Below are 26,530 nucleotides of genomic sequence, written 5' to 3'. Positions count from 1 at the left end.
CACGGAACAACCACAAGAGCGCCCTGAAGGAATACCACTAGCGCATAAGAGACACCAAACAGACCTTCATAAGAGACAAAGTCCAGACCAACGCGACCAACATCAAGGAACTGTTCAATGTCATTCAGTAGTTCGCAAAACCCACCTGCGAAGCCACTAACGTCACACCCTCCCAGGAACTCTGCAAAAAGCTCGGCTCCTACTTCCATATGAAGATCAAGGCCCTCTACGACAACTTCAGCGAACCAACACTGAACAACACCCCCCTACCTACCACCGCTGATAAGCCTACCATCACGTCCTAGGACCCCGCGACCGTCGAACACATCACCACAACCATGAAGAAAACTCACTCAGGAGCCCCAAAGGACCCCTGCCCATCGCACATCTTCCACAGGGCCACCGCTGCCATCGCACCCTAACTAGGATGGACGAGCAACACCTCCTTCAGATCTGGTATCTGCCCAGACGACTGGAAGCAGGCGAAGGTGAAACCACTCCTCAAGAACCCAACGGCCAACCCAATGGACCTGAAAAACTACCTGCCCAACTCTCTCCTCCCCTTCACAGCCAAAGTCATGAGAGACTTGTGAACGGCCAGCTGACCACCTTCATCGAAGACAACTCCATCCTAGACACTTCCCAGTCTGGTTTCCGCAGCAACCACAGCACTGAGGCCTCCGTCCTTGCCGCCACTGACATCGGCATGCTACTAGACCAGGGACACACCGCGGCCCTCATCCTTCTAGATCTCTCTGCAGCCTTCGACACCATTTCACATCACACGCTTGCAGCCAGACTCCACGACACTGGGATACAAGGAGCCGCCCTCGACTGGATCCAATCCTTCCTCTCCGGCAGAACCCAGATGATCAGACTCCCTCCCTTCCTCTCCAAACCCACTGACATCAACTGCGGAGTACCCCAAGGATCATCGCTCAACCTGACGCTCTTTAACATCTACATGGCCCCCCTTGCCACCATCGCCAGACAGCATGGGCTCAGCATAGTATCCTACGTCGACGACACCCAGCTCATCCTCTCACTCATGAAGAATCCCGAAGACACCAGACTCTGCTTCCAGGAAGGAATGAAGAACGTGGTAGCCTGAATGAAAGACATCTGCTTGAAGCTCAACTCAGAAAAGACCAAGGTCCTCATCCTCAGACCCTGCACCTCCTCCTGGGACAACACCTGGTGGCCCTCTGCCTTCGGGAACCCACCCACCCTGAAAGACCACACTCGGAACCTCGGCATCATCGTTGACTCCTCCCTCTCCATGAACCACCAGATCAACGCCGTCGCTTCCACCAGTTTCAACTGCATTTGCATCCTCCGTAAAATATTCAAATGGATCCCACCGACTGCAGAAAGACCGTCACCCATGCACTCATAACCAGCAGACTGGACTACGGCAACGCCCTCCACGTCTGAATCAACAGAACTCTTCTACACAAACTCCAAACCATCCAGAATGCCGCAGCCAGACTCCTCCTTGGGACACCGTGTCACAAGCACATGACCCAACACCTACGAGGCCTCCACTGGCACCCTGTCGAGAAGAGGATCACCTTCAAACTCCTCACCCATGGCTACAAATCCCTCAACAACATAGGACCCAAATACCTCAACGACAGAGTGTCCTTCCACGTACCCAAGAGGAACCTCCGCTTCGCCGACCTCGCCCTGGCAGAGGTCCCCCGCATCTGCAGAATCAAAACTGGCAGGAGAGCCTTGTCCTACATCGCAGCCAAGACCTGGAACGAGCTCCCTGTGAACATCAGATGCTCCCCGACCCTGTACACATTCAGGAAGGACCTCAAGACCTGGCTCTTTGACTGATCCGGAGCCGCTTCCCCCCCCAGTGTGAGACCCTCATGGGTGAGTAGCGCGCTCTACAAACCCCTGATTGATTGATTGAAATAAGGGCAAACAAAGGAGATGATGGACTTAGCGCTGAAACTTTTCAGACACTCACCTCCTGTCACAGATCTAGGTTTAATCCATCACAATTCTTTAGCTCACTTCTCCACCTCAATTCAGACCCAGCTATATGCAAATCAGACTTGATCCTGTGCCTCCTGGGAACAATCCAGCCTGAACTGCCAAGCTAGGTCTTCAATGAACCGGAAACAAGCATCTTGGGACTGGTTTCTGGGTAACACCCCTCATCAGCCAGGCTAGCTTGAATCCAGTGGCAAAGTGAGATAGGCACCCACGTCTGGGCACATGCTGGCAACCTAGGACGAACAAAGCAAACACAAGGAAATGATAGACGGAGCGCTGAAACCTTTTTTTCTGTGTGTTTGACTGCCTGTATGGATGAGTGAGTGGGTGAGTCAGTGGCTGTATGGGTTAGTGAGTGTATGTGTGAGGGGCTGTATGTGGGAGTGAGTGTGTGTATGACTGTGTGGTTGAGTGAGTGAATGTGTCAGTGGTATATGAATGAGTAAGTGGGAATGTGAAGGGTAGTATAGGTGAGTGATGGGGTATTTGAGTGACTGTATGGGTGAGTGAGTGAATGTGAGAGTAGTTGCATGGGTGAGTGTGTGTGTGTCAGTAACTGTATAGGTGAGTGAATGCATGTTAGTATCTGTATGATTAAGTGAGTGAGTGTGAGTTTGTGTATCTGTATGGGTGAGTAACAGGCTGTGTGATTGAGTATATGGCTGTATGACTAGGTATGTGAGCAGCTGTATGAGTGACCGACTCAGTGTGTGAGTGGCTGCAAGGGTGTATCAGTGTATATGCCAATGGCTGTATTGATGAGTGAGTGAGTGTATGAGTGGCTGTATGGGTAAGTGAGTGGATGTGTGTGTAGATCTATGAATCAGTGAGCGGTGTGTCAGTGATTCTGTGGATGATGTCATCAATGATGTAATTTGAGATGTCATCAGTGATGTCACTGTCCATGTCATCAGTGATGTAATATGTGGGGATCATACATAATACATTGCTGGGGTGCAAGTAATAGTTAGCTCTGTTAACTATAACTGGTGTATTCTGTGTTTTTTAGGTCCAAATGTCAATATTGTGACTGACATAGTCACCTAACTATAACATTTCTTTAACCTTTGGTTTTTGTCAGTGAATTTCAATTTTTTTAACAAACACAGATCTTTGTATCGCACCTAACTATATTGTTACTTTACCTTTTGTTTTTTTCACTGAATTTCAAGTTTTTGTAACGTAAAGTAAAATTGTATTACCATACTTAAAGCCTAACCCCCACTGCACATGGCCTTCAGGCATGTGCAGCAGAGGGCTGCCGCAAGCCCCCCACAGGCAGTTAATACCATGCTGCGCCTGGCCTTCAGCCATGCACAGCAGGGGTTTGGCAGCAAGGCCTGCGTCCAGCCCACCCGGAGACAGACAACACCACTGCAGGCAGCTAACCTAAAGCTGTGCATGGCCTTTTATCACATGCAGTGTGGGTTTAGCCTCAGGGCCTGAGTTGCAGCCAGGCCTTGCTTCCAACTCCCCATGCAGCCAACCCCACACTGTGCACAACCTTTGGGCATATGCAGTGAGGGGCTGATCATAAGTTTTGACCTGCTGCCAGGCCTTCTGGACAAATCCCCAGCAGGCTGTCAACCACAAACTACACACAACCTCTGCTGTTTGCAGTGTAGGGTTGGTATTGAGGTCCCGAGAACCCCATCTCCTGTGACCAAAACATATATATTAAGGAGAGGGGGCATGCAGCCCTCTTCCCTACCCTTAAATGACCTAGGGACCACATCCCTGTGGCCAAATACAATTTAAAACAATGGAGGAGGACATGCTGCCCTCTTCCCCAAGCCTTCTTGGCCCCTGGGAACCCCATCCCCAAGGGCCAAATTTTAAGGGGAGGGGAGTGTGCAGCTCCCCTCCTCAGCTTTATTCGGATACACGACGACCCCATCCCCCGGGGCCAAATATAATAAAATAGGGGGGAGCCATACAGCTCCCCTCCCTGTACATAATTTATCCATGGGTACTCCATCCCCCAGGGCCTTTTATTAAAGATGTGGTGGGCCACCTTAGTCCCCCTCCCCAAGCCTGCTTAGGACCTGGGACCCCCATGCCCCAAGGCTCTGTGTATTTTGAAGGGGAGGAAGGCCACGTGGCCCCACCCCCATGCCTTTGGCCCTGTGGACCCCATCTCCCAGGATCTTTTTTTATATAAAGGAAGCAAGGGGCACGTGGCATCCCTCCCAGAAACACATTAGGCCCTGGGGACCCAGTGGCCTATGTATTTTAAAGGGGAGGGGGGCCAAGAGACTCGCCTCTTTGGGCCTTATTAGGCCCGATTGCTCCATCCCCCTAGACTTTTTTTTTAAAGTGGATGGGGGCCACACGGCCCCCAGCCATGAGCCCTATTAGACCCTGGAGACACCATTTCTCAGGACAGTGTTTTTTTAAGGTGAGGGGGCTGCACAGCCCCTGTCCCCAAGCCTTTTTATGGCACCAGGGACCCCATTTCTGGTGGTCTGTCCTTATAATAGGTGGATGCTCTTGTGTCCATCCAGGGCACCCACTGTACACATGTTGGGGGTCACAGTGGCTCCCTGCATGCTGCAGGAGCTGCTTTACTCCCTCTAGGTGGGAGTAATATCTTGATCTTTTCCAGTGCCCGCGTCAGTGCAGGCAGCGAAACATATCAAAAGTCTTTTTCCAGCTGGCGGGAGCACATTTAAACCTTCCACCCGCTGGGAGCAAACTTTATGTTTGCTCCCATTTGGTGGGATTTTTACAAATGCTCCCCCAGGCAAGAGTAAACTCAAGTTTCCTTGCCAGCACCTATGAGGAGAGGGAAATTACTGTGTCCCTGGGGTGGGCTGAGGGAGGGGGGCCACGTGACCCCCTTTCCTTTACTTAAAATTAGCAGCCCTGGGGATTAGGGTCCTCAGGGCCTTTTGAAGGCTCAAGGAGGGGGGGCAGCGTGGCACCCTTCCCTTGTTTGTAAGTTTCAGCCCCGGGCATGAGTTCCCCAGGGCCTATAATGACTGGGCTCTGTGGCCCCCCTTTGCTTTAATTAAATAGACCCCAGGAGATGAAGTCCCCAGTGCCCTTCAAAGCTCGGGGAGGTGGGCTGTTGGCCGTGTGCCCCCCTACCTTTTATCCACATTTCAGGTCCTGGGTGGGTTACCCAGGGCCTATAGTGGTTTGGGAGGAGGGCAGCACTCCCCTCCCCTTATGAAATTGGGCCCTGGAGGTAGGACACCCTGGGCCCATAATGGCTCGTGGTGGGGGCCGTGTGCCCTCTCACCTTAATCAAATCATGCAGCCCCTGGACACCAGTTTTTTGTCTTTGTTTGTTTTTAGGTCTCGCCTGGCATTGGAGCGCGCATGCGCACCTCGCCTGCGAGAGCTTTAGTAAACAAGATTTAGAAAAGGACTTGAATCCCCGCTTCTCTTTCCGATTGGCTTGCGTCATCCGTTATGGTAAACGGTGGCGCGTGATTGGATATCGGGCTTTGTTGTTACCGCCCTTTTGCCTTGTGGGACAGCCCATGGCAACTGGCCCACGACATCTTTGTTTCAGTAGCTTGTTATAAAGTGCGGCCCGCCAAGCTTTGTATTCATGGCGGCTGCACGTTTATCTCCCGCTTCGGCGTTAGCCACGGCTCTTCCCTTCTGCCCCGTCATTGGCTACGACAGAGGTGGGGACAGCGAGACTAACAAAATTGTTCTCGCTACCTATTTAAATAATTTTAAAAAGGAATCGCAAGTGCCCCCTAGCGACCCATGATTCGCTCCTAGCAACCATGTGATCATTATTTACAACGTGGCTGGGAGTGATGCGCCGACATTAGGTGAAAGGTGTGGAGGGCAGCAGTGGGCATGAGCGGCGGCAAACCGGGCTGCTAGAGGCAGCCACAGGGCAAGAACGGCAGACGGGCGCAGCGGTAGCCAGGCCAGCTCTGGGGTGCCAGAGCTTCGCATGACTTACACACTCTACCGAGCCAGGCACGCTATGCCTCAGGGCTGCTTCCCTCTTGCTGCCCCACTGATAATGCAGGACGACTCCCCAGCAGCATGGCTGAATTCACTGAGCTAATCGGAGCATCAAAATGTATTAAAGGTGATGCGTTTGTTTTTACACTGGGTCTGGGTGACTTTATGTCTTTGTGTACCTTTGATTTGGGCCTTCGTCTCGCATGCTCAATAAAAGGAAAGGCTGTGCCTTGACTGTGGAGCGCGAGGCGGAATACAGAACAGCCGCCGCCGCCCGTAGTGGGATTGAGAACAGCATGTACGAGTGTTTCAGACTCGGAAGCGAACAGATGTTTTTATAAATTACCTCAGTGTCTGGCGTGTTGCAAATTAAAAGCACGGCTGGCATCGGTAAACTCTGTCCCCAAGTTAGGGGGGACTAGGGCTGTGACTACTGTCCCGCTCCGAGGAATGTTTTTGCTGCAGTGGAACCCTGATAAGGCATTGAGCATGAAAATGATTCTTTGAATTAATCAGTGCCTCTGACATGTCCAATGACGGATGAAATTCGCACCCTATGGGCGTCTGATGTGGCAGGGGCAAGTACAGTGATACTACCTCCCTTGACTTTGAGGCCCTGAACACGCACTGACCTCTGGGACCAAACTTGACTACAGGGTACAAGCTGTACCGCACTGTAAGATGCCCTGCCACTGACCTGTGAATCACACCCTTTACTTACAGGACACACCGTAACCCCAGAGCAACTCATACTGTTCTATGATGACCGATGCTTCCATCAGACAAGAGAAAGCAGCAGCTGTTTACCACATAGAGAAAGGCCCGAAAAATTAACTTTTTGGTAGGTGATGGGAAGTGCTGCAGAAGTGAAACGTTGTTCTGCCTGAAGCTGCAAACATCCAAGCACTGCTCCTGCCTCTGAGGAGCATAGTGTGCTTATAGAAAATGCTCAAAATTCTGTGGAGGCTGCAAAGGGCTACCTTGACATTTAAAGAGGGCAGAATGACAAATCCTTATCCAGTGCACTCTGTTTGACTTTTGCAGAATCCCCCCTAATAATTGCTTAATTTGAGCCGGTGGTATCTACCAAATACTCATTTTTGCGGGCCGGCACAAACGTTTCCTTACCAGACATTGACCGAGGGAAAAACAAACTCGCAGATTGGACAGGAGGTGCATTTAAGACTATGCAGCCTCAGTATTCACTCCCCAACATTTAATAGGACCGGCTGTGGGCTTCTGAACGGAGCTGTGGGCACCGGCACTCATTTTTTCACAAATAAATCACTGCCCTAACTTATTGGAGTAAACTTCAAGTTTGGCTGATTTGCGACTGGAATGGAGATTTTGGGATTTGACTGCCTAGTTTGCTGAGCAAGTGTCTGCTATGTTTCTGCTGTAATAGGCACTATAGAGAACCAAAAGGTAAGTAATCATTGGTAGGGGTGAATTTGATCATAATGCAATAAAAAAGAAATGCACATTTGATTTCGTGGGACGCAATTGTGAGATATATAGAAGAAAATGAGGAAATACGTTTTAAGTTTTCTAAAAAGACAATATTTCTCAAAAAACAAAAAATGGATGTATGTGCTATTAGGTGTGTGTTTCATAAGTGGTGATTTGTCTCTGCTTTCCTAGTACTGTGAGCATTGTTACCTGCCAGTTTTCTAAGCTTTGCTTGTACAGGTCCTCTGTCCAGTTCCTAGAAGCATGAAGGCCTTTCTCAGCGACGCGTTCCTGCTGCTCTGCAGCCTGGACCTGGTTGAGGGGTTGGACTGCAAGCAGCCTGACTTTCTGTGTCTGGTTATCACCACATTGTTGCACAATATGGGGTGCCTACATCTGTCATCCCCCGCTTCTCATACGAGGTTCCGCCGAGACAGGTCAAAGGCACTTGCAGGGTGCGGAGAGCACCTGTGATGTATAACTTATCACAGGCAGGCTGGGGTGCACGTCACTCTGGGCTACATCAAAACAGACACCCTTTCTCGTCGCCAATTGTTCTTTCTTTTTAAAAATACATCTAGGCAGGAGAAATGGCCTCGCGATCCAGGCAAATAGTTCAGTAGCAGCTCTGCCAACAGTCCCCCGGGCTACGTGGAGGCATCTCTGGAGAGGGATGATACTGGCATGGGAAACACCGAGTGGGGTGACCTCGTGTATAAAAAAAATTATATAGTAAAAAACCTTTGGCAAGGATTTTACTGCGGGGAAGTCAGCGACTTAAAAGCATATACAGACATTTCCATGTGGCTGTTTTAAAATGAAATACATACTTGACATTTTCTAGTAGTCCTTGTAGTTTTCCCATACTTTCCGTTTGGGGCACATTTATGATTCTGACCTCAATACACGAGAACAAGTGCCCTACCTGTATCCCTTACCTGGTAACCTGAATTGTGTGGAGAGTGACATCTCCTTCCCTCCTTTCTCCGCCCCATTCCTTTCAAACAAAACCCTTTTAAGTGCCAGCCAGGAAGTCAGCAGGCAGCTCTGCTCAGGTTTCTGTAACACAAACCCTAAACCACCACTGCTCAAAGTGCCATAAAACAATCAAAGGCTGAGAGGAAACACCTCGTAGGCCACTGATGTGTGCATAGCCCTTCATTCCCCAAGGGCATTCACCTGGTGGGCGCACACACATCCCCCTCATCAAAACCCCAAACAAGGAGGAAATGCAGCCAAACGTCTATTAATGGCAATACTCGCTGCCTGTAAACTCCGCCAAACACACAGTATAGCAAACAAGCATTAAAAATGCAATAGGTCTCGCCTTTCATTAAGTTAAAGCCATTTGCTTTGCTATACAATACCATTAGCAAAGCAAATAGCTTTAACTTAATCAAAGGCGCGACCTATTGCATTTTCAGTGCTTGTTAAGAATTTGCACCAAAAATTGCTATTTTTTTCTATTTTGGCCAGGGGGACGGTCCTTCTAGGATCCCCCCATGGGTCCTATGGAGGCAGGGACCTATGTGGGCAGGGTTTTTCTACTTTCCCCCTTACATCTTTTTTTCTACCTTCAGGACAGGGATTAAGTCCCCGAGTCCTGTGATGGCTGCCAGCAATATTTTTCTGACAACCAATAAGAGCACTAGCTATCGCAGGATTCTGACTCCCGCAGGAGCGAATTTGTCCCAAGGGAAATAAAGCTCTATTTAAATTGCTACTCCCACAAGAGTCTCTCAAGTCTCTCATGAGCCCAACCGTCCAGATACACAAATATTTTTAACCTTAATTTCACAAAAACTACTGAACGGATTTACAGCAAATCATAAAAAGGCTTAGCACAATCTGCAGACCAAGATCTAGCTTACTGCCAAATTTCTGCAGTTTTATAGTAGCGCTTCTTAAATAAGTCTATGGAAAATCTTGGGGGTTTTGTGTTTTGGGACACCCCTTTTATCGCGGCCCCTTGTACATATATATTTATATATAGGTGTGTGTGTGAAGTCCAATAGACAAAAGTCGGGAAGTACGATCCGCTCACCTCTGTTTCTCAAAAGTATTTTCCTGGAGATTTGAAATGCACGAAGTGAGAAAGGGTGATTGGAGGAGTCTGGTACTTCTCTATTTCTGGATCCGGATCCCTTTGTGTTTTTTTTTTGATAATCAAGTTTATTGATTTAACAAATTACAGGAAATGAAAACAATACCAGCTTTTAGTACAGTGGTCATGACATAACAGTGACAAAAAATAAATAATACCCCAGCATACACTATTCAACACGTGAGTAGCAAGCGATATTGTCCGCACCCAAGTCCATAGGTGATCATCAGGAATCTTCAGTCTTCTACCACCCCGACCCATTTGCTCCACACCCTTCGAAACTTTTTGGGACAGCCTCGGGCAGCATACATTGTTAGTTCCTGCGCTGCTCACCAATCTACCCCTCTGTGCCATCGCGCCATGGAAGGAGGGGTCGAGTCCTACCAGAGAGCTGCAATATCCTGTTTAGCCACCATCAATGCCGTATTTAAACAAAGCTTCTTGGCTCTGGTCCCATCCAATCCCAAAAGTATGGTCATCGGGCTCAAGGGAACCTCCCAACCCATGACCTCCGTAAGTTCCCCTGTCAGCAACTCCCAGTAGAGCGTAATTGTAGGACAGAGCCATACCATGTGATAAAAGTCAGCCTGGGGGCGAATACAGCGGGGACAGGAAGCATCAGGTCAGAATTTAGCGCGATGTAGGCCGCGTGTAAGTAGTATATCTGAACTAACCGGAGCTGCGCTGAAGCAGTAACTGTTTTGGGGATCACTTTGTATTTAGGATATTTTTTTGATGGCACATGCAAAGAGATGAATTTGCTACTTTAAATGCACCAAGACACTTTACTTACCAGCATTGCATTTATTTGATTGATAAGCCACAGCACGAACGTTATGTTATTTCACTTCGATTGTGTACTCTGCATATGGATATTAGACATTTAATTGCCTATCATGGAAACGGGACCGACCGAACTCTGGTCGGCGGTCCCGACCACGTAATTATGATTAGGGCTCCTGGTTTTATGGAATTAATTATTTTGACATTTCCATTTTTTGACACTTTTTCTGTATTTATCCACATTTATTATGGGTTTTGTAAAAGGAAATTAAGCTGAAATTGATATATTTCCACATTTCTATAGCCAATAAATATGCAGTCATGTTTGAATGCCTGTTTGAATGCCTGCCAGGTTTCAGTGATATGAACACCTACAAGAGATAAATCAATGCACTTGTATGAAAATATGCACATTTAAGTATCTACCTTGTGCATGTCTACTGCTGTTTAAGCCTCTTTACTAAAATTCCTTTTTATTTTAAGCCCCTTACCTATCAATTCACACAGTTATTGGCCTGACAGTCATGGCAAAGTGTATTCAGAATTATTAAAAAAGCACCCAATTACCATTTTTATCCACATTTAAAAATAAATCCAGTCAAGAAAATATGATTTTCTGTCTCTATTTATTTGTAAAAATCTGTAAAAACGGAAAACAGGGAGCCTTAATTAGATGTGACCGCACATGGTGCTGTCACATTCCCACATTTCACTATGGAAGCATGTGTTACCGCCATAAACTGGCCATAGAACAAGCTCCAATAGGGAAATGTGAGGTTGTGTTAATCCCGGCACCCCATGGCAGGCACCTCAAGGTGCCGGGATTAACAGTGAGGTGGCCCCCAACCAGAGGCTGCAAGGTAAAAGTAGGTAGTTATAGTAGGACATAGTTTCCATAGATAAAGCGTTTTTTGTTTTCCCAATAACTTTGTCACCGGTTGATGAATCTTCGCGAAAATTTCAAAACTAGTGACCCACACTGATTTGTCAAGCGAGGGTCAAGAATAAGGGGGGTCCCACGTTTTCCCCATGTAATTTTCCCTAGGAAACTTTAGACAAAGCTAAAGCCCGAACTGCTGAACGGAATTACACCAAATTTGGCAAAAAGTTATCCCTTGGTTCAGAAAGAGCCCTTTTTGTTAAATGGTGTAAATCCGTTCAGTAGTTCCTGAGAAATTAAAGAAATCGTTTCGATATCGGGGGCAGCGGTGGGTTCGTGAACCCTCCCGACCACAAGCTTTATTCTAATTGGCTTCCAACACTCCAAACCAGGAAGTGTTGGCAGCCATCTTGTGACTCGGTAGAACTGAGTCACAAGAAAACTGTAAAAAAAACATTAAATGCTTTGTACTGGAGTAGACACCTCGGACATGACTATCCTTATGCTTATGATCCTGGTTACTTTTAAAATGGTTGCTGCAGTCTGATCTGTTTGACTTCTAATGTTATGTCTGTATTCTTTTTCAGGAACCAATTATAAAATTGAATTTTCATTGAACAATGTGTTAGCACAAACTAGAAATTTTGATCCGAAAACCTCTGCAGTACCAACAGCAACATCAGTAACAACAACAACAACAACAACAACAACAACAACAACAGCAACAACAGCATCAACAACAACAAAGAAAACCATAGCAATACCTAACGTGGACTCATCCAGTTCTGCCTCAGGAGTCAGAAGTGGTCTTGCCTTCCAGGTGTTGGCTCTTGTCTTTGGATTGTGGCTAAGAACACTCTGAAGGTGTGTGGCATTTCTTTTCAGGTATATGTTGCGTGAAAATTGTGTAATCGAAAATTAACCTGCTGCGTTTTTTTGCCTATCTATTGTAGCAGACATTAAGAACTAAGCAGCGGATGAACAGATGATCAATGAGTCTAAAATACATTTTGGGGCTAGATTTTTAGTTTTTTAAAATGTATTCCAAAATGCCTATTTTTTTTATTATTTTGCTGTTTTGCTGGTGTGAGTGATGAGTTTTGTGAAGTTACACTATTTGTTCCATGCTAAGATTTTATATCAGGGCACAGCACAAAAGTAACTAGTTTCCCATTACTTTTGCTTTGTTTACATGATATGAAATGAAGGTAAACATTTTTCAGCTTTTCAAATTGGACTTTGAGGCAAAGCCAGTTTGTGCATTTTTTATTGCATGACTCAGAAAAACTATGTGAAACCTGTTTGCTCTGGGTTTTTTTAATGATGTGCTTCAAGTCATTTAAGAAAACAAACATGGAAAATGATAGATTTGTATCTGAGACTTATTGAGAAGAATTAATTTACAGATAGTATGACTCATTGGAATGGTGCACTTAAAATCTGTTCCTTCTACGTTGCAACTTGCACCACATTTCAAGGTTGACAACTCAGTTTCTTCACAAACGACTGGGAGTTGAAACTTTTTCTGAGCATTATTTTAAGTAGTGCACTAGTGCTTGTCTAGTTTCTAGAGGGTAAACAGACATGTATTTAACCCTTGACGATATGCCCTTAATGTATTTTTGTGTCATTTTTTCAAAACTATGGTAATTGACCAGGTACTCAACAGGACAGTACCTGTGATTACCTATAATTGATGTGCACATAAATTGATATTTGTTTATTACATATCAATTTGGATATTGGTTCTTTGCATTAACAGAGAAACCACACCTGTTGAGCACTTTCTATTGTTTGATTTGATGTGACGTTTGGAATTACATCTGGCACTTTCTTATGACAACATCATGGTACAAGGATCTGACATAAGTACACATGTAGATATGCTCTTTTAAGGAACAATGGCCTGATGTACAAAACATTTTTACAAGTACAAATCTTGTGATTTCGAAAATCTTGGCTTTGTAATCCCAGACATTGATGTTGTAGTATACAAAAACGAATTGTAAGGTGAGCATGACTGTTTCTGGCAATCTATTTAATAAAACACACAACATGTAATGGGAGGAATGCTTTCACATCTGACAGTTTCTCAGGGTAGCAATTCCACTCATCCTTCTCTTGTCCATATGCAAATGAGCCTTGCTCCTGCTCTAATAAGAAGCCAGACTGCCAAGTCAGGTCTTCTCTCTGAACTGTAACAGAAGCAACTGAAGATCAGTTTCGGCCTAATTGACCTTCTTTCTGTTGGGTGCAGCGTGGTTCCAGTGGCACAGGGAGCACAGGACCAATGCTTTGGCATAGCCTTGGACACTGATGACGGTATTACGAACACATACAAAATGAAGGGATAGCATTCAAACCCATCATTGTTTTGCTATCTACTCACAAACACATGCGCATCCTTATACAATCCATGCCAGCATTATCAACAGACAAATTAAACTAATCACTTTTTACTTTTCACTAAGAAAATTCAAACTATTCAGATAAAATTATGCCATCTCACAAAATATTACATCAAGAAACACTAAATACATGTAACACATTTGAGCATTTAACATTTCAAGAACTATCAAAAGCAACAACTTTTTAAACACTCAATATATTTTTAAGTTATTATTCCAGGGCATAAAACAGGACATCAAAGAACATTTTCACCTAATCAGAAAAATTCTTACATTTCTTGATTGCACATTATCAGCCTTTTCCAATTCCATAAAGCACGCCAGATCACTGAAAAGATCACTAAAAAGAAAAACCTCAACATGAACATCCAAGCACATTTCAGATCTAAACCTAATTTACCATGGATAGGAAAAGCCTTTGAGTGGCGTGTGACAATATGCCTAACAAAATATATCACTGAAAAACATCTACTATGCGACAACCAATAACATTTTAGAGCATGTTTCATCGCAGAGTTCTTGGTTGACATCTACTGCACAACAGATGAAGGCGGTCACTTCTAGTAATCCTGGTTCATCAGCAGCATTTACCACTCTAGACCGTCATTAGTTTCTGAATTAGCTGGAATTTAGAACCTCATTCCTCAATCAAGTCATTTATGGGTACTAACTTATCTCCTTCGATATTACCAATTAATCAAAATTGGGAACCACACATCGTCTGTTACACCCTTTAAATTGTGGCGCTCCTCAAGCATCAATAATAGCACTATAAGTATTCAATCTATATTTGCAAATTCTTTCCAAATTACTAATCAACTCAGGAGTCAGAATCCACCAGTATGCTGACTGCATATAATTATATACCAAGACATCTTTCATCATTGACACTATCACCTTTATGAAAAACCATAATTTGATATATAATTACTTTCTCCATCCAAATCCCCCGAGAATGTAATTCATCCTTATCGCCACCACAAACAAAGACAAATCTAATTATGTCCTTTCATCTCTATCTCCTACTGTCTTAATTTCATGTTACATTCACCTGTATTCTCATATTACATTAAAAAAATAGCCAGATTTACAAAAAGTGTTTCTTACATTCACTAATGAAAATAAAATACCTCTCGAGAAAAACGAGTCTAGCAAAATGCAAAATCTCCATGCATTTTATATAGACTTTTTTAGGCAGCACTACTGCAAAAACTGCTGAACGGAATTACACCAAATTTGGCAGGAGGCGAGATCTCGGTTTAAAAGATGTGCTTTTTGTTATTTGGTGTAAATCTGTTCAGTAGTTTTAGAGAAATTAGGGATCACAAATATTTGTACATTGAGACGGTTGGGTTCGAAACCAGTTTAAAAAAATAGAGCATTCTGAGTCACCTATGGGGCTTTTTTCTCTAGGGCCAACTGGCTCCTGTGGGAGAAAGGTTCCTGCAAGAGAAAGTGCTCTGATTGGCTGGTCACAACATAAGAGAAAATGTTTCAGGCAGCCATTACAGGACCCTGGGATTTAGTCACCTGTCATGAGTTTGTTAGAAAAAAACATATAATGAGGCATGGTGGGGATACATTGCCACCGCCCAGCCCTTGTGGGGGTGTCCCGCGAGGACTCCCAGGAGCAAAATAAAAAAAAATAGTTTTTGTTGCAATCACATGGGGGGAAAATGGCCTGCCACTTTTTTAAGAAAACGTTTATATAAACCCTGGGGTGGACCAGATCCTGTGGACAAATAAATGCATTATTTGGGGAGGAGGGGGTGTGCTGGGCCCCCTCCCTGAGTCAATTTCAGCCCTGAAGATCCCATACCCTGGGACCCCTCATTTAAATCAGAGGAGTGGGGGCACGCAGCCCTCCTCCCCAAGCCTGTAAAGACCTCAAGGGCTACATACTCTGGGTCCAAAACATAAATAAAAGGGGGAGGGGTGCACAGCACCTGTCCTGAGCATGTAAATGCCTCGATAACCCCATCCCTAAGACGGACAACATATTAAAGGGGAGCGTGGTATGTGTATAGTTTCTCTGCCCATGCTCTTGCAGGTAGGGAAACTCAGATTGCTGTCGCCCGCAGGGGAAATAAAAGAAAATGCTCTTGCCGTGAGGGAGAAATACCAGCTCCCAAGGCACCCAGAATGCATGCATGTGGGGAGATGGTGGGGTTTTGGGGGTAACCCTGGGGTTGCCACTGTGCCCTCCAAAAGTGTGTTCTGGGGTTGTCAGTACACCTACATAAGGCCCCAGGTGATGGGATCCCTGTGGCCTTGGGAAAGGGGCCTATGTACGTCGCTCTCCTTAAAAAAGGAAAAGTCCAAAGGGATGGGGTTCCAGGGGTGTCAAGTGGATTGGGGAGTGGGGCCATGCCCCCCTCACCTAACTAAAAAATAAAGGCTCCGGGGATGGGGTCCACTTGGCCGCAATGGCTTGGGGCTGTGGGGTACATGCCCTCTCCTTAATTAAAAGAAAGGCTAGTGGAGATGGGGGTCCCAGATGACAGAAGTAGTTCAGGGAGGGGAATCAGCATTCCCCCCTCCCCTTAATAAAATAAAGGCCCTGGGGCTGGTCGTGGCTGAGGAAGGGGTTCGCAAGCCCTCCTCCTCTAAATAAAAAATTAGACTGAAGAAGATGGGGTCCTTGGACTGTATAGACTAGAGGAGGGGAGTGTAGCCTTGTTCCCTCATTAACATAAATAAAAGGATGTCCTTAGAGGGCACCGGAACACCAATAAATGTGTGGCAGGAGCCTCTCTTTTATTATCTACTGCTCTTTCTAGTACCACCCTACAATACCTTGCAAGGGCTTTTGTTTTTTTAAGCATAGTGTTGCCTCTCAAATAGGAAGGGGCACCACCAAGCCTTTTTTATGTTGTGGGAGTGCTGTAGCCCCCCAGCAACATAAACAAGCAGTAAGCCTCCTGGGTTGTTAAGGCTGTGACCTCAGAGCTTGCCATATTTTTTACAGCATTCCTAGCTGGAGCTCTCTGCTCTTCAGCTGGAATGCAAGGCCATCTTGTTGTTGTTTTTATGAAGGCATTTTGTGGGCTGAAAAATGTTTTTTATAAAAGAGTCAGAAAAATGTTGGTTTTATTTTTTGTTAAATGCGTCTCTCTGTGTTTTTAAACATTTTTTATCCCACAAAATGCAATAATTAAAACTATGTTTGAAGAAAGACTCACAGACATTATTGAACATTTTCATGAGAATCAGTGTCATTAAATATTGCATTGTGTGAATTACTGAAATATACGCTAGATTAAAGATATTGGTGATTTTTGGAGAAAGATGATATAAGGTTCATTTTTTATATTTTGGTGTTGTGACTCTTTGGCAAAGTAATAAGTCTACCTGAGTGCATCTAGGACCTGTGTGACCAACTGTATGGTGCACATGCTAGAGTGCTGTGTGTGGCTCGGGGTAAGTTGCTTGCAAAGAGTTAGATGTAACCAGCCCCATGTCACCCATAGCCAAAGGACGTGTGCTGCGTGGGGTTGGCTGTCAGAAGAGGTTGCACTCTGGGATTGCAGGCAGGACTTTAGCCATGTGTGGCTTCAAGTTGGTTTTACATATGTTAATAAAATATTACTTTATTTTTAAGGAAAAAAACTAGAAATTTACTGAAAAAACTGATTAAAGTAACATTATAGTTAGGTGAACATTTCAGTGACAACATAATGTTTTAAACTAAAAACAAACACTGAATTTCACCAGTTATAGTTATCTCTAGTAGTTATAAATCATTCCCTAAAGTGACTATAACCTGTGCTCTCACCATGCACACATTGGGGGACTTGTTTGTTGATGTGCATTTATTTTTAAACTCTGTGGTTTTTAAAATCGTCATTTTAATACATTTGTCTGGAGCTGTGTTCAATGCTCCTTGGCCACTTTTGTAAGGAAGGTCACAGCTCAGTTGCTGCTGACACCCCCCCTCTCACGTCACTCACTCTCGGCGATATTAGCAGCCGAGAAGCGAGCGCGCACCGGACTTCCCTCTGACACAGTCCTTGGTATTCCTGATATTGGTTGGGGGACTTGTTTGTTGATGTGCATTTATTTTTAAACTCTGTGGTTTTTAAAATCGTCATTTTAATACATTTGTCTGGAGCTGTGTTCAATGCTCCTTGGCCACTTTTGTAAGGAAGGTCACAGCTCAGCTGCTGCTGACACTCCCCCTCTCACGTCACTCACTCTCGGCGATATTAGCTGCCGATGATGCGAGCCCGTCTGCGCCCGTCCGCGCCAGCTCCGGGCCCAGGGCCATGCCCCCTGGCCATGTTGACCAACTGTGCCATATCACTAGGATACGTTATTCTGCCTCCCAGCTGAAGGAGTTCAGCTTAGGGGTGTCTAGTAATCATTGCACAAGTCTACCCCTGTCCTCCTCGCCTATTTCCTTATCTGCTACATGTCCGGGCTGTAAATTAGCATTTTCCCCTTCTCTCCCTTTAAATTTCCCTCCTGGCCCAGGATCTACCAGTTATATTCACATGGCTCTTATCAATGCCCGCTCTCTCCCCAGTCATTGTTGGGAAATAAGGGAACTCATTGTAGCTCAGGAGCTTGATATTCTGTTTATTACTGAATCATGGGGAGACGCCTCTTCAGGCCCGGACTTTTGTTCAGCTACCCCTGAGGGATATTGTGTGGTGAGACAGGACAGAACCACAGGGAGAGGAGGCGGCCTAGCCATAATCTATAAAGCCGACTTAAGAGTCAAGATTGACTCTATAAGTCGACAAGACTGTGAAGCGCTTCTTTTTTCGATCTCACTTAATTACAATCAGACCTTTAAAGGGATTTTGCTATAACGCCCCCCTGGCCCACATTCGCGCTTCCTCCAGGCTCTTGAAGAATTTCAAGAATTCTCCATAAGTTATCCGGAGTTTACTATTTTAGGAGACTTTAATTTCCACTTAGAGGACCTAGGGGATAAATACACCGCCCAACTAATAACCGACCTATATGTGGCCGGTCTATCGCAACTGGTAGATGTTCCTACACATCAAGCTGGACACACGCTTGATGGGCTGTTCACTAACCATCCTAAGCTCTTTTTTTCTTCAGTTATTCCTGTGGTATGGTCAGACCATCCCGCAGTAGTATTTACTATTCAAGTTAACAATCGTAACGCCTCAAATCCCCTGCCCCGTAGTTCCATCTGTACTAGAGCCTGGAACAGTCTGGATCTTTCAGTTTTTTCCCAGACTCTAGCGGATTCTCAGTATGAAGTTTCCTCTAATCCTAGTGAAACATCCATTAGATATCAAGCATGGATTTCTAATGCAGTGAACCGTGTGGTTCCGGTTAAATCTTTTATTCCTAATAGGGTTTCGCCCTCTGCTCCATGGTTCACGGAGGATCTCCGCTTACAGCGACAATATTGCAGGAACCTTGAAAGGCGTTGGCGAAAGCATTATAACCCTGTCGATAGGCAGACTTATAAAGATACCCTAGCAGTATATAAAAAATCTATTATAAGATGCAAAAGTAGTTTCTTCTCGGCCCAAATTGAGTTAGCTCATAATTCAGCCAAAAAGTTGTATCAGGTGGTTGACACTCTGTCTAATCCACCTATAGGTACCCCGACAGAACCCTCCCAAGTCCTGTGTAATGCGCTGGCTACTTTCTTTTTTTCCAAGGTTTCCACGATTTATTCGTCCTTCTCTCTCCCTACACGTTCTGTTGCTCCTGATCTCCCCTTTCACACACCTATGTTCACCAATTTTCTTCCGGTTTCATCTGAATATATTGGTAGGTTGGTCACTTCTATTAAGTCCGGCTCTCCTTTTGACCCTTGCCCTCCCGCGATATTGAATACTCTCACTGAGGTCATAGCACCTCCCCTAACGGACCTTTGCAACTCCATTTTCCAATCTGGCACCTATCCGAATATTTGGAAAAAGGCAGCTATAAAACCACTACTTAAAAAACCTTCTTTAGACCCCACTGATTCAGCCAGTTATAGGCCCATTGCTTGCCTACCATTTCCGGCTAAAATATTTGAATCAGTGATGAACCTGCAATTATCCGAATTTATTGACCATCATAATCTTCTGGATGACACGCAGTTCGGATTTAGGAAATATCATGGCACTGAAATGGCCTTGATAAAAGCTTCTGATGAGATTAGGACCATCATGGATCAGGGGGGGGCAGCGGTCCTGGTGCTCCTCGACCTGTCCGCCGCCTTCGACACGGTCGACCATTCCATCTTGGTCGACCGTGTCGCATCCATGGGGGTAACCCATCTTGCAAAGAACCTCATCGCTTCGTTTCTTGCCAACCGAACTCAAACGGTTAAGATGGGTAATTTTTACTCACCCACTTTTGTTCTTCCTTGCGGGGTTCCTCAGGGATCCTCGCTAAGTCCCACTTTATTTAATATATATGTGGCAGATTTGGCGAAGGTTATAAAAACTCATAAGCTGCGGTTAACCACTTATGCCGACGACACCCAATTGGTGCTGTCTATTCAAAAAGACGGTCCTGCAGTCGCCGCCCAATTTCAGGAAGGGATGTTGGCCATTAGCTCATGGATGGCGGATAATAGTTTAAAATTGAATTCGGACAAGACCGAGGTGCTGACCTTTGGTAGGCTCTCCCCTGAGTGGTCTGCGATTTGGTGGCCCAGTGATATGGGTCCCCCTCCCACTCCTGTAACCAAGGTCAGGAATCTCGGTATCATGTTCGATGACAAACTGTCTTTCAAGTATCATGCCAACGCTGTGGCGGCATCTTCCTTTTATATGCTTAGAAAGATTAAGAAGTTGCTGCCATACCTTCCTTCAATGGCGGGAAAAACTTTATTACTACACTTGTCTTTTCAAAAATGGATTATAGTAATGGCCTTTTTCTTAACGCTCGGGAGCAGGTTCTAGCTAAGCTGCAATCTGTACAGAATGCGGCAGCTAGATTAATGCTTAATGTTCCATTCCGTCACCCCACATCTGCGGCTATTCATCAGTTGCACTGGCTGAGAGTAAAGAGTCGGATAAAATTTAAGGCTCTATGTATCGCTTATAAAGCCATTCATGATTCGGGACCTAAGTTCCTGAAGGATGCTTTTCGGATTTATGCTCCCAATAGAACTTTACGATCAGCCTCTACTCATCTTCTCCCAGTGCCACGCACTAGAACCTCCACATGGGGAGACAGACGTTTTTTGGTAGCTACTCCTAAGCGTGGAACTCCCTTCCCTTTGCTATAAAAACTGCCCCTACCCTTATCATGTTTCGTAAACTCCTGAAGACTTGGTTATTTAACCAATAGCTTCTTCAGATGTCTTTGTCAGGAGGATGTTCTGTATGCGCCGAGACACCTTAGGGTAGTCGTGCGCAATAAAAGTTGAGAAAACATAAACATAAACATAAACATAAACTAAAACATTTGTAATTATACCATTGATGACCAAACTATGCATGGCGGAGACACGAGTTACCATAGGGCACTATAAGGCCCTATTTAGTTTCAAGAGAAGCAAGGCCAATTGCCCCTCCTCAAGTCTTATTAGACCCAGGGGGCATATCCCCAGTGGCTTTTTTTAATGGGGAGGTGTGCCTCCCTTCCCTGAGGCTTATTAAGCTCTTGGGATCCAGCCCAGGGCTGTTTCTTTAAGGGGAGAAGGGACTCACAGCCCCCTTCCTGAGTCTTCAAAAGACCCTCTAGACCCCATCCCCCAGGGCTATATTTTCTTAAGGAAAGGGTGGCCATGCGACTCACCTCCCTGAGCCTCATTACACCTGGGGTCCCATTTTAAGGGGAGAGAGGCAATGTGACACCCTCCCCCAGCCTATAATCCACAGCCTTTATTTAATTAAAGGAGAACGGGGGCCTTATGGCACCCCTGTCCAAGCCTCATTAGGCCCTGGGGACTGAATCCCTGAGGACCTTCTATTATTTAAGGGGTGGGGGTTGCATGAGCATTTTTTCCTTTCCCACTAACTTTCGCATTGTTTGATGAATCCTCATGAAATTTTCAAAACTAGTTTGCCGCTCACTTAAGCTGCTCTCTTGAGAGTTTCAGGGTGATCCGTCAAGTGGGGGCTTTGAAAAAGTGGGGGGTTCACAAAACATATTTTACCAATGTTAATTTCCATGGGAACTTTTGACACGGCTACAGCCCGAACTGCTGAATGGAATTACACTAAATTTGGCAGAAAGGAGCTATTGGTCCAGAAAGTGAAACCTTTTGTAAATAGGTGTAAATCCATTAGGTAGTTGCAGGGTTATATATATATATATATTTGGGCGCCAATGATCCGCTACCCCGCCTGATTTCATGATGAGATCTGATTGGCTGCCAACACTTCAACCCAGGAAGTGTTTGTCCCCTGACCTCTGGAAGGGTCCCACACGGACACCGCATGGCCAAAAACGCATTTTAAAAAAAAATTCAGCAGGAACTGCGGATCCTGAAGAATTCTTTTTTAAATGAAGTGCAGCATTAGTTATCAGCTCCCGGGTGGGCTTGGTCCCAGGACCACCACCTTCTAGGGGCTTATTGATCTAAAAATGGGGGTGTCTTTTGGACCACCACCTCCCCGGGTTCACATGCCACAAAGTAATTGGGGAGGCCTTTTGGACCCCACTGGGCCTCTGAGACCACCCCCTCCCCGGGGCTATTATATTTTTATGGGGGTCCTCTTGAACCCTCCCCTGGCCCCGGGCACCACCACCTCCCTTGGGCCAAAATGAATTTGTATTGGGGGGTCTTCTTTAAAAATAATTGGGAGGGGGACATGCCATCACCTTCCCACAGGGCCCTACAAATTAGAATGGATTACTGGAGCCATAGATGACCCTGGGGACCAACACCACCCAGGGCTGGTTCCTGTTATGTACAGGCTTGGCAGCAGCTTTATAACTCCTGCCAACCCACAGCAAATGCTCGGCTTCCGGCAATGATTACAAATTTGAAATGCTCTTGCTTACTGGAAGCTGAGCCTTTTTAGCAGCACCCTGTGTGTGACAGCAATGCCGGCTCCCACAGATTGCGGGGAGCTGGCAGTGACCACGGGGACTTGAGGCTATTCCCATGGTACCCAACAGTTGTGAGTGGGTACCCTGGGTGGGTCCAGGACATGCAGAATAGAGACCGGGCCCCCGGAGATGGGGTCCTCGGGGCTAGAATAAACCCAGGAGGTGACCACTTGCCCCCCTCCCTTTAATTTAAAAAAAAGGCCGGGCCCTACGGGATCAGTTCTCCAAGGCTGAAATGGGCCCAGGAAAAGGGAGGCCACATGCCCCCCTAATATATCAACACAAAGAAATTCAAGTCAGGCAGGCAAGTAGCTGGAGGCCATGCCCTCTTTCTCCACCACTCTGCAAATGCACCTCCTGGTGCACAGCTGTTTGGGTGATCAATCCCCCTTGGCTGTAGAGCATCCTTGTAGGCCAACGACTCCTCCTGTTACCTCCAGTAAGCCACAAACAGGGAGGTTGCTGAGAGGTGATCGGAGACCATGTCCCTTTCTCCACCACTCTGCAAATGCATCTCCTGGCACACTTATGATTGGGGGATGAAGTCCTCTTGGATGCTGAGGGACCTTAGGGCCCCCCCCTGTTACATCCTGTAAGTCACAAACAGCAGGATTCCTGAGAGCTTGGTAGAGGCCCCACCTCCTTTCTCCATCACTTCACACCAACTTACCCACCCATTGAGGTACTCACACCACCACTCACTCACCAATACAGCCACTCACACAGCATCTCACTCACCCACACAGCTACTCACACACGTATACACTCATACAGCCACTTACACACCATACACACAAGTATACTTACAGTCACACAACCACTGACATATGTAAGAAGTTGTACCACTCAGTAGTATTGGACCTAGTACAGTATTTAACTTTTGTAGTAGGTTAGTATATATGTTTAACACCCATAAAATCTTAAAAAACATTTACTCACTTGATGATGTCGTCAGTGATGTAATTTGAGATGTCATCAGTGATGTAATTTGAGATGTCATCAGTGATGTCACTGACCATGTCATGAGTGAGCAATATGTGAGGTCATAAGCAGTGCATTACGGGGCCGTATGGTAGAGTTAGTTTAGGTAACTATAACTGCTAAATTTTACTAGTTTGTATGATTTAAATCTGAGCCTTACTATAACGTCCCTGCAGCCTTTGTTTTTTTCAGTGAATTTCCTAGGTTTTTTAAATTCTATTTCCTAACTACAACATCCCTGAAACTTTTGATCTTTTAAGTAAATCTATTTTGTATATATATATATATATATATATATATATATATATATATTTCCTACTGGCGGTCGCCAGTAGGTAGTTATAGTTAGGACCAAGTTTCCATAGGAAGAGCATTTTTTGTTTTGCTTATAACCTTGGCGTTGTTTGATGAATCTTCATGAAATTTTCCAAACTTATTCTTTGTTTATATCAGCTCCTACGTTAAAAGTTTGGGGGTGATTCATCAAGGCGGGTCCATGCAATTTCCATAGGAAACTTTAGACAAGGCTACAGGTCGAACGGGTGAACGGTATTACCCCAAATTTGGCAAGGCGAAGGGTCTTGGTTTAGAAAGCACACTTTTGCTTATTTGATGTAAATCCGTTAAGTAGTTTTGGAGAAATATCGAAATTTGCAGATATCGACATTTGGGAATTCTGCCATCTGATTGCCTGAGGCGTTATGAGCACGAGCTTGCTGCTTATTGGCTGCAATCTGTTGCAACTAGGAAGTGTTGGCAGCCATTTTGTGATTCCATCGAAACGAGTAAGGGTAAAAAAGGGTAAAAAGAGTAGGAAACAGGAGGATAGGAGCACTGAAACCCTGGTGGGGCAGTGTGAAGCGAAGTAGTCATTCCTACTGGTCTGAAAGTGCGGTGTTGCTCAGAGTGACATGGTGCTGAGATGAGATGCTGCTACACTCGGGTATGAAACCGAGAGCCTAAACCGTGAGCTCATTGCTGTAAAGTGATGTGCTCTGATCTTCGTAGCATACCTGTGCAAGTAGTGATAGTTGGCGTTTATACCATACAGGGAGTGGGAAGCGAACTACTGACCTCTACCGTGTGTTTATACTATACCGGAAGTGCGAAGTGAAGTACTCACGCTTACCGGTGTGAAGACTCGGGGATCAAACAGAGCTGATTGCTGTAAAGTGATGGGCTCTGGGCGCTGTAGCATACTGGCCGCTGTAGTATAACTGTGTAAGTAGTGTTAGTATGCGTTTATACTATACAGGGAGTGGGAAGCAAACTACTCACCCCTACTGGTCTGAAGACTCGGGGATTAAACCGTGACCTCATTGCTGTCAAGTGATGCGCTCTGGGTGCAGTAGCATACCTGTGGAAGTAGAGTTACTTTGCGTTTATACAATACAGGGAGTGGGAAGTGAACTACTCACCCCTACCGGTCTCAAGACTCGTGGATGAAACCATGAGCTCATTGCTGTAAAGTCATGTGCTCTGTGTAGTATTCCAAGTCATAGTAGAATGTTAGTATGTAATGCTACTAGAATGTAAGTATGTAATGTTAGAATGTAGGGCTGTCATGAGGGGAATCTTGAGGAGTTTGTACACGGTGCTGGAGTAGACGGTTGCCTTGCTGTCTGCTCCTGTTGGTGGCTGTTTAAGCTGTCTTCTTTTCCTGCAATAAATCTACTTATCGGATCCACTGCTGTCTTCTTCTTCACTACATAAATTTGGCGATGAGCAGGATAAGGTAAAAAGAAGGCCGCACTCACCAATATTTTGAACTTCCTTGCGTTCTGCTGAAGACCCGTTTTCTTCATGAACCTGTTTCTACTCATCCCAGGGTCGTCGGCTCATCAAACTATGTCATCCGACCTCTGATAGGATTTAAATTTTGGGATTTTGGGCTTCCGCTGCCTCTTCACTACACTCTGGTCGCTGTACAACACGTGTGCAAGTAGTGTTAGTATGCGCTTATACTAATTCTGTAGTTATGCAGTAACCAATGCATCATGGCCCTATGGAGCTCCACCTCCCCGGCACAGCTCATACTATGTCCCGTGGGACATTTATGTTTGGAATTACAGGGCAGAAGCATGGCTTCCACCCTATGATAGCAAATCCTTGTGTGCCTCGTTGAAGCAAGAGGAGGAAAACCTTGTATCGCTTCAATAAAGTGGATCCAGATGGTAAAAATAGAGAAAAAAAATGAAGCGGGCTCTCACCTATTCATTTAAATGAGCTCTCTGGTGGGTAATGTTCCGGGCCCAATCCTATTATTATATTGTGGGGTCTCTGCAGCACTGGGGACCTTCATCTCACATGTAAATTAGGCGCAGGAGAGCACAGAGACGTTTCGCAGCCTTGGGGATCGCCACCTCCCTGGGTATTGTTTAGTAATTGTTCGGGGGGCTTCGAGGCCAACTCAAGTGCAGTACTCATGGTGTTATAAAGTGATACTCATAGAACCCTTGCAGTTGTAGAATTACCTAGGCTTCATTTATGTAATAGTCTGTTGGTTTATATTTGGTAGGTGCACCGCAAAATTACAAATGTTTTCCCTCATAACCTCAAATCAACTGCCGATTTTCATAATAAACTACAGACAAGTGTTGTCAGAGAAAGAAGACCCATACACTCACTTATTTATTGGTAAAAAAATTTACTTTTATTAAAACAACACAAATAAATGAAAATGCAACTTTATTCGAACAAACAACAGTAAAATATGAAATAAGTGGTTCGGACTTCTCCGGAAGCAGCGTACAAAACCTGCAAGACAAAGAAGAAACATAATTATGTATGCCATGTCCATGAGAAAAAGAAAGGTAGTCAGAATGAAAGGAAGAACGTGAGAATGGGACAGTGAGCGAGTGGGTGGAAGGGAGAAGGGGAGGGAGAGTCAAAAGAACAGAGGGAGGAGGAGACAGAGCGTCGGCCTACTGCACCCAGCCCTCACTGTTCACCTCCCATCACCCGTGTGTCTGGGACGCTGGGGTCCACAAGAAAGAGTGT

The 26,530-nt window shown here is 45.4% G+C and overlaps 1 protein-coding gene across 2 annotated transcripts in view; it reads left to right on the top strand.

Moving 5' to 3' along the window:
* The window catches only part of LOC146830895 (fibrocystin-L-like), a 1,171,295-nt gene that overhangs the window by 1,125,498 nt on the left and 19,267 nt on the right, over window positions 1–26,530 (top strand). The window contains exon 79 of one of the 2 annotated variants that reach the window (XM_085605085.1): window positions 11,744–12,020. In XM_085605085.1, coding sequence (XP_085461211.1) covers window positions 11,744–12,018 — 275 coding nt within the window. In that variant the 3' untranslated portion in view covers window positions 12,019–12,020. Of the gene's footprint in view, window positions 1–11,743; window positions 12,042–26,530 lie in introns of both variants that reach the window. The other variant, XM_085605086.1, reaches the window with a different exon arrangement.

The sequence above is a fragment of the Triturus cristatus genome, chromosome 5_1 (assembly GCF_964204655.1).
Source record: "Triturus cristatus chromosome 5_1, aTriCri1.1, whole genome shotgun sequence".
Lineage (NCBI taxonomy): Eukaryota > Metazoa > Chordata > Amphibia > Caudata > Salamandridae > Triturus > Triturus cristatus.
Note: the sequence above shows the minus strand (reverse complement) of the source record. Positions and strands in the feature narration are given on the sequence as shown.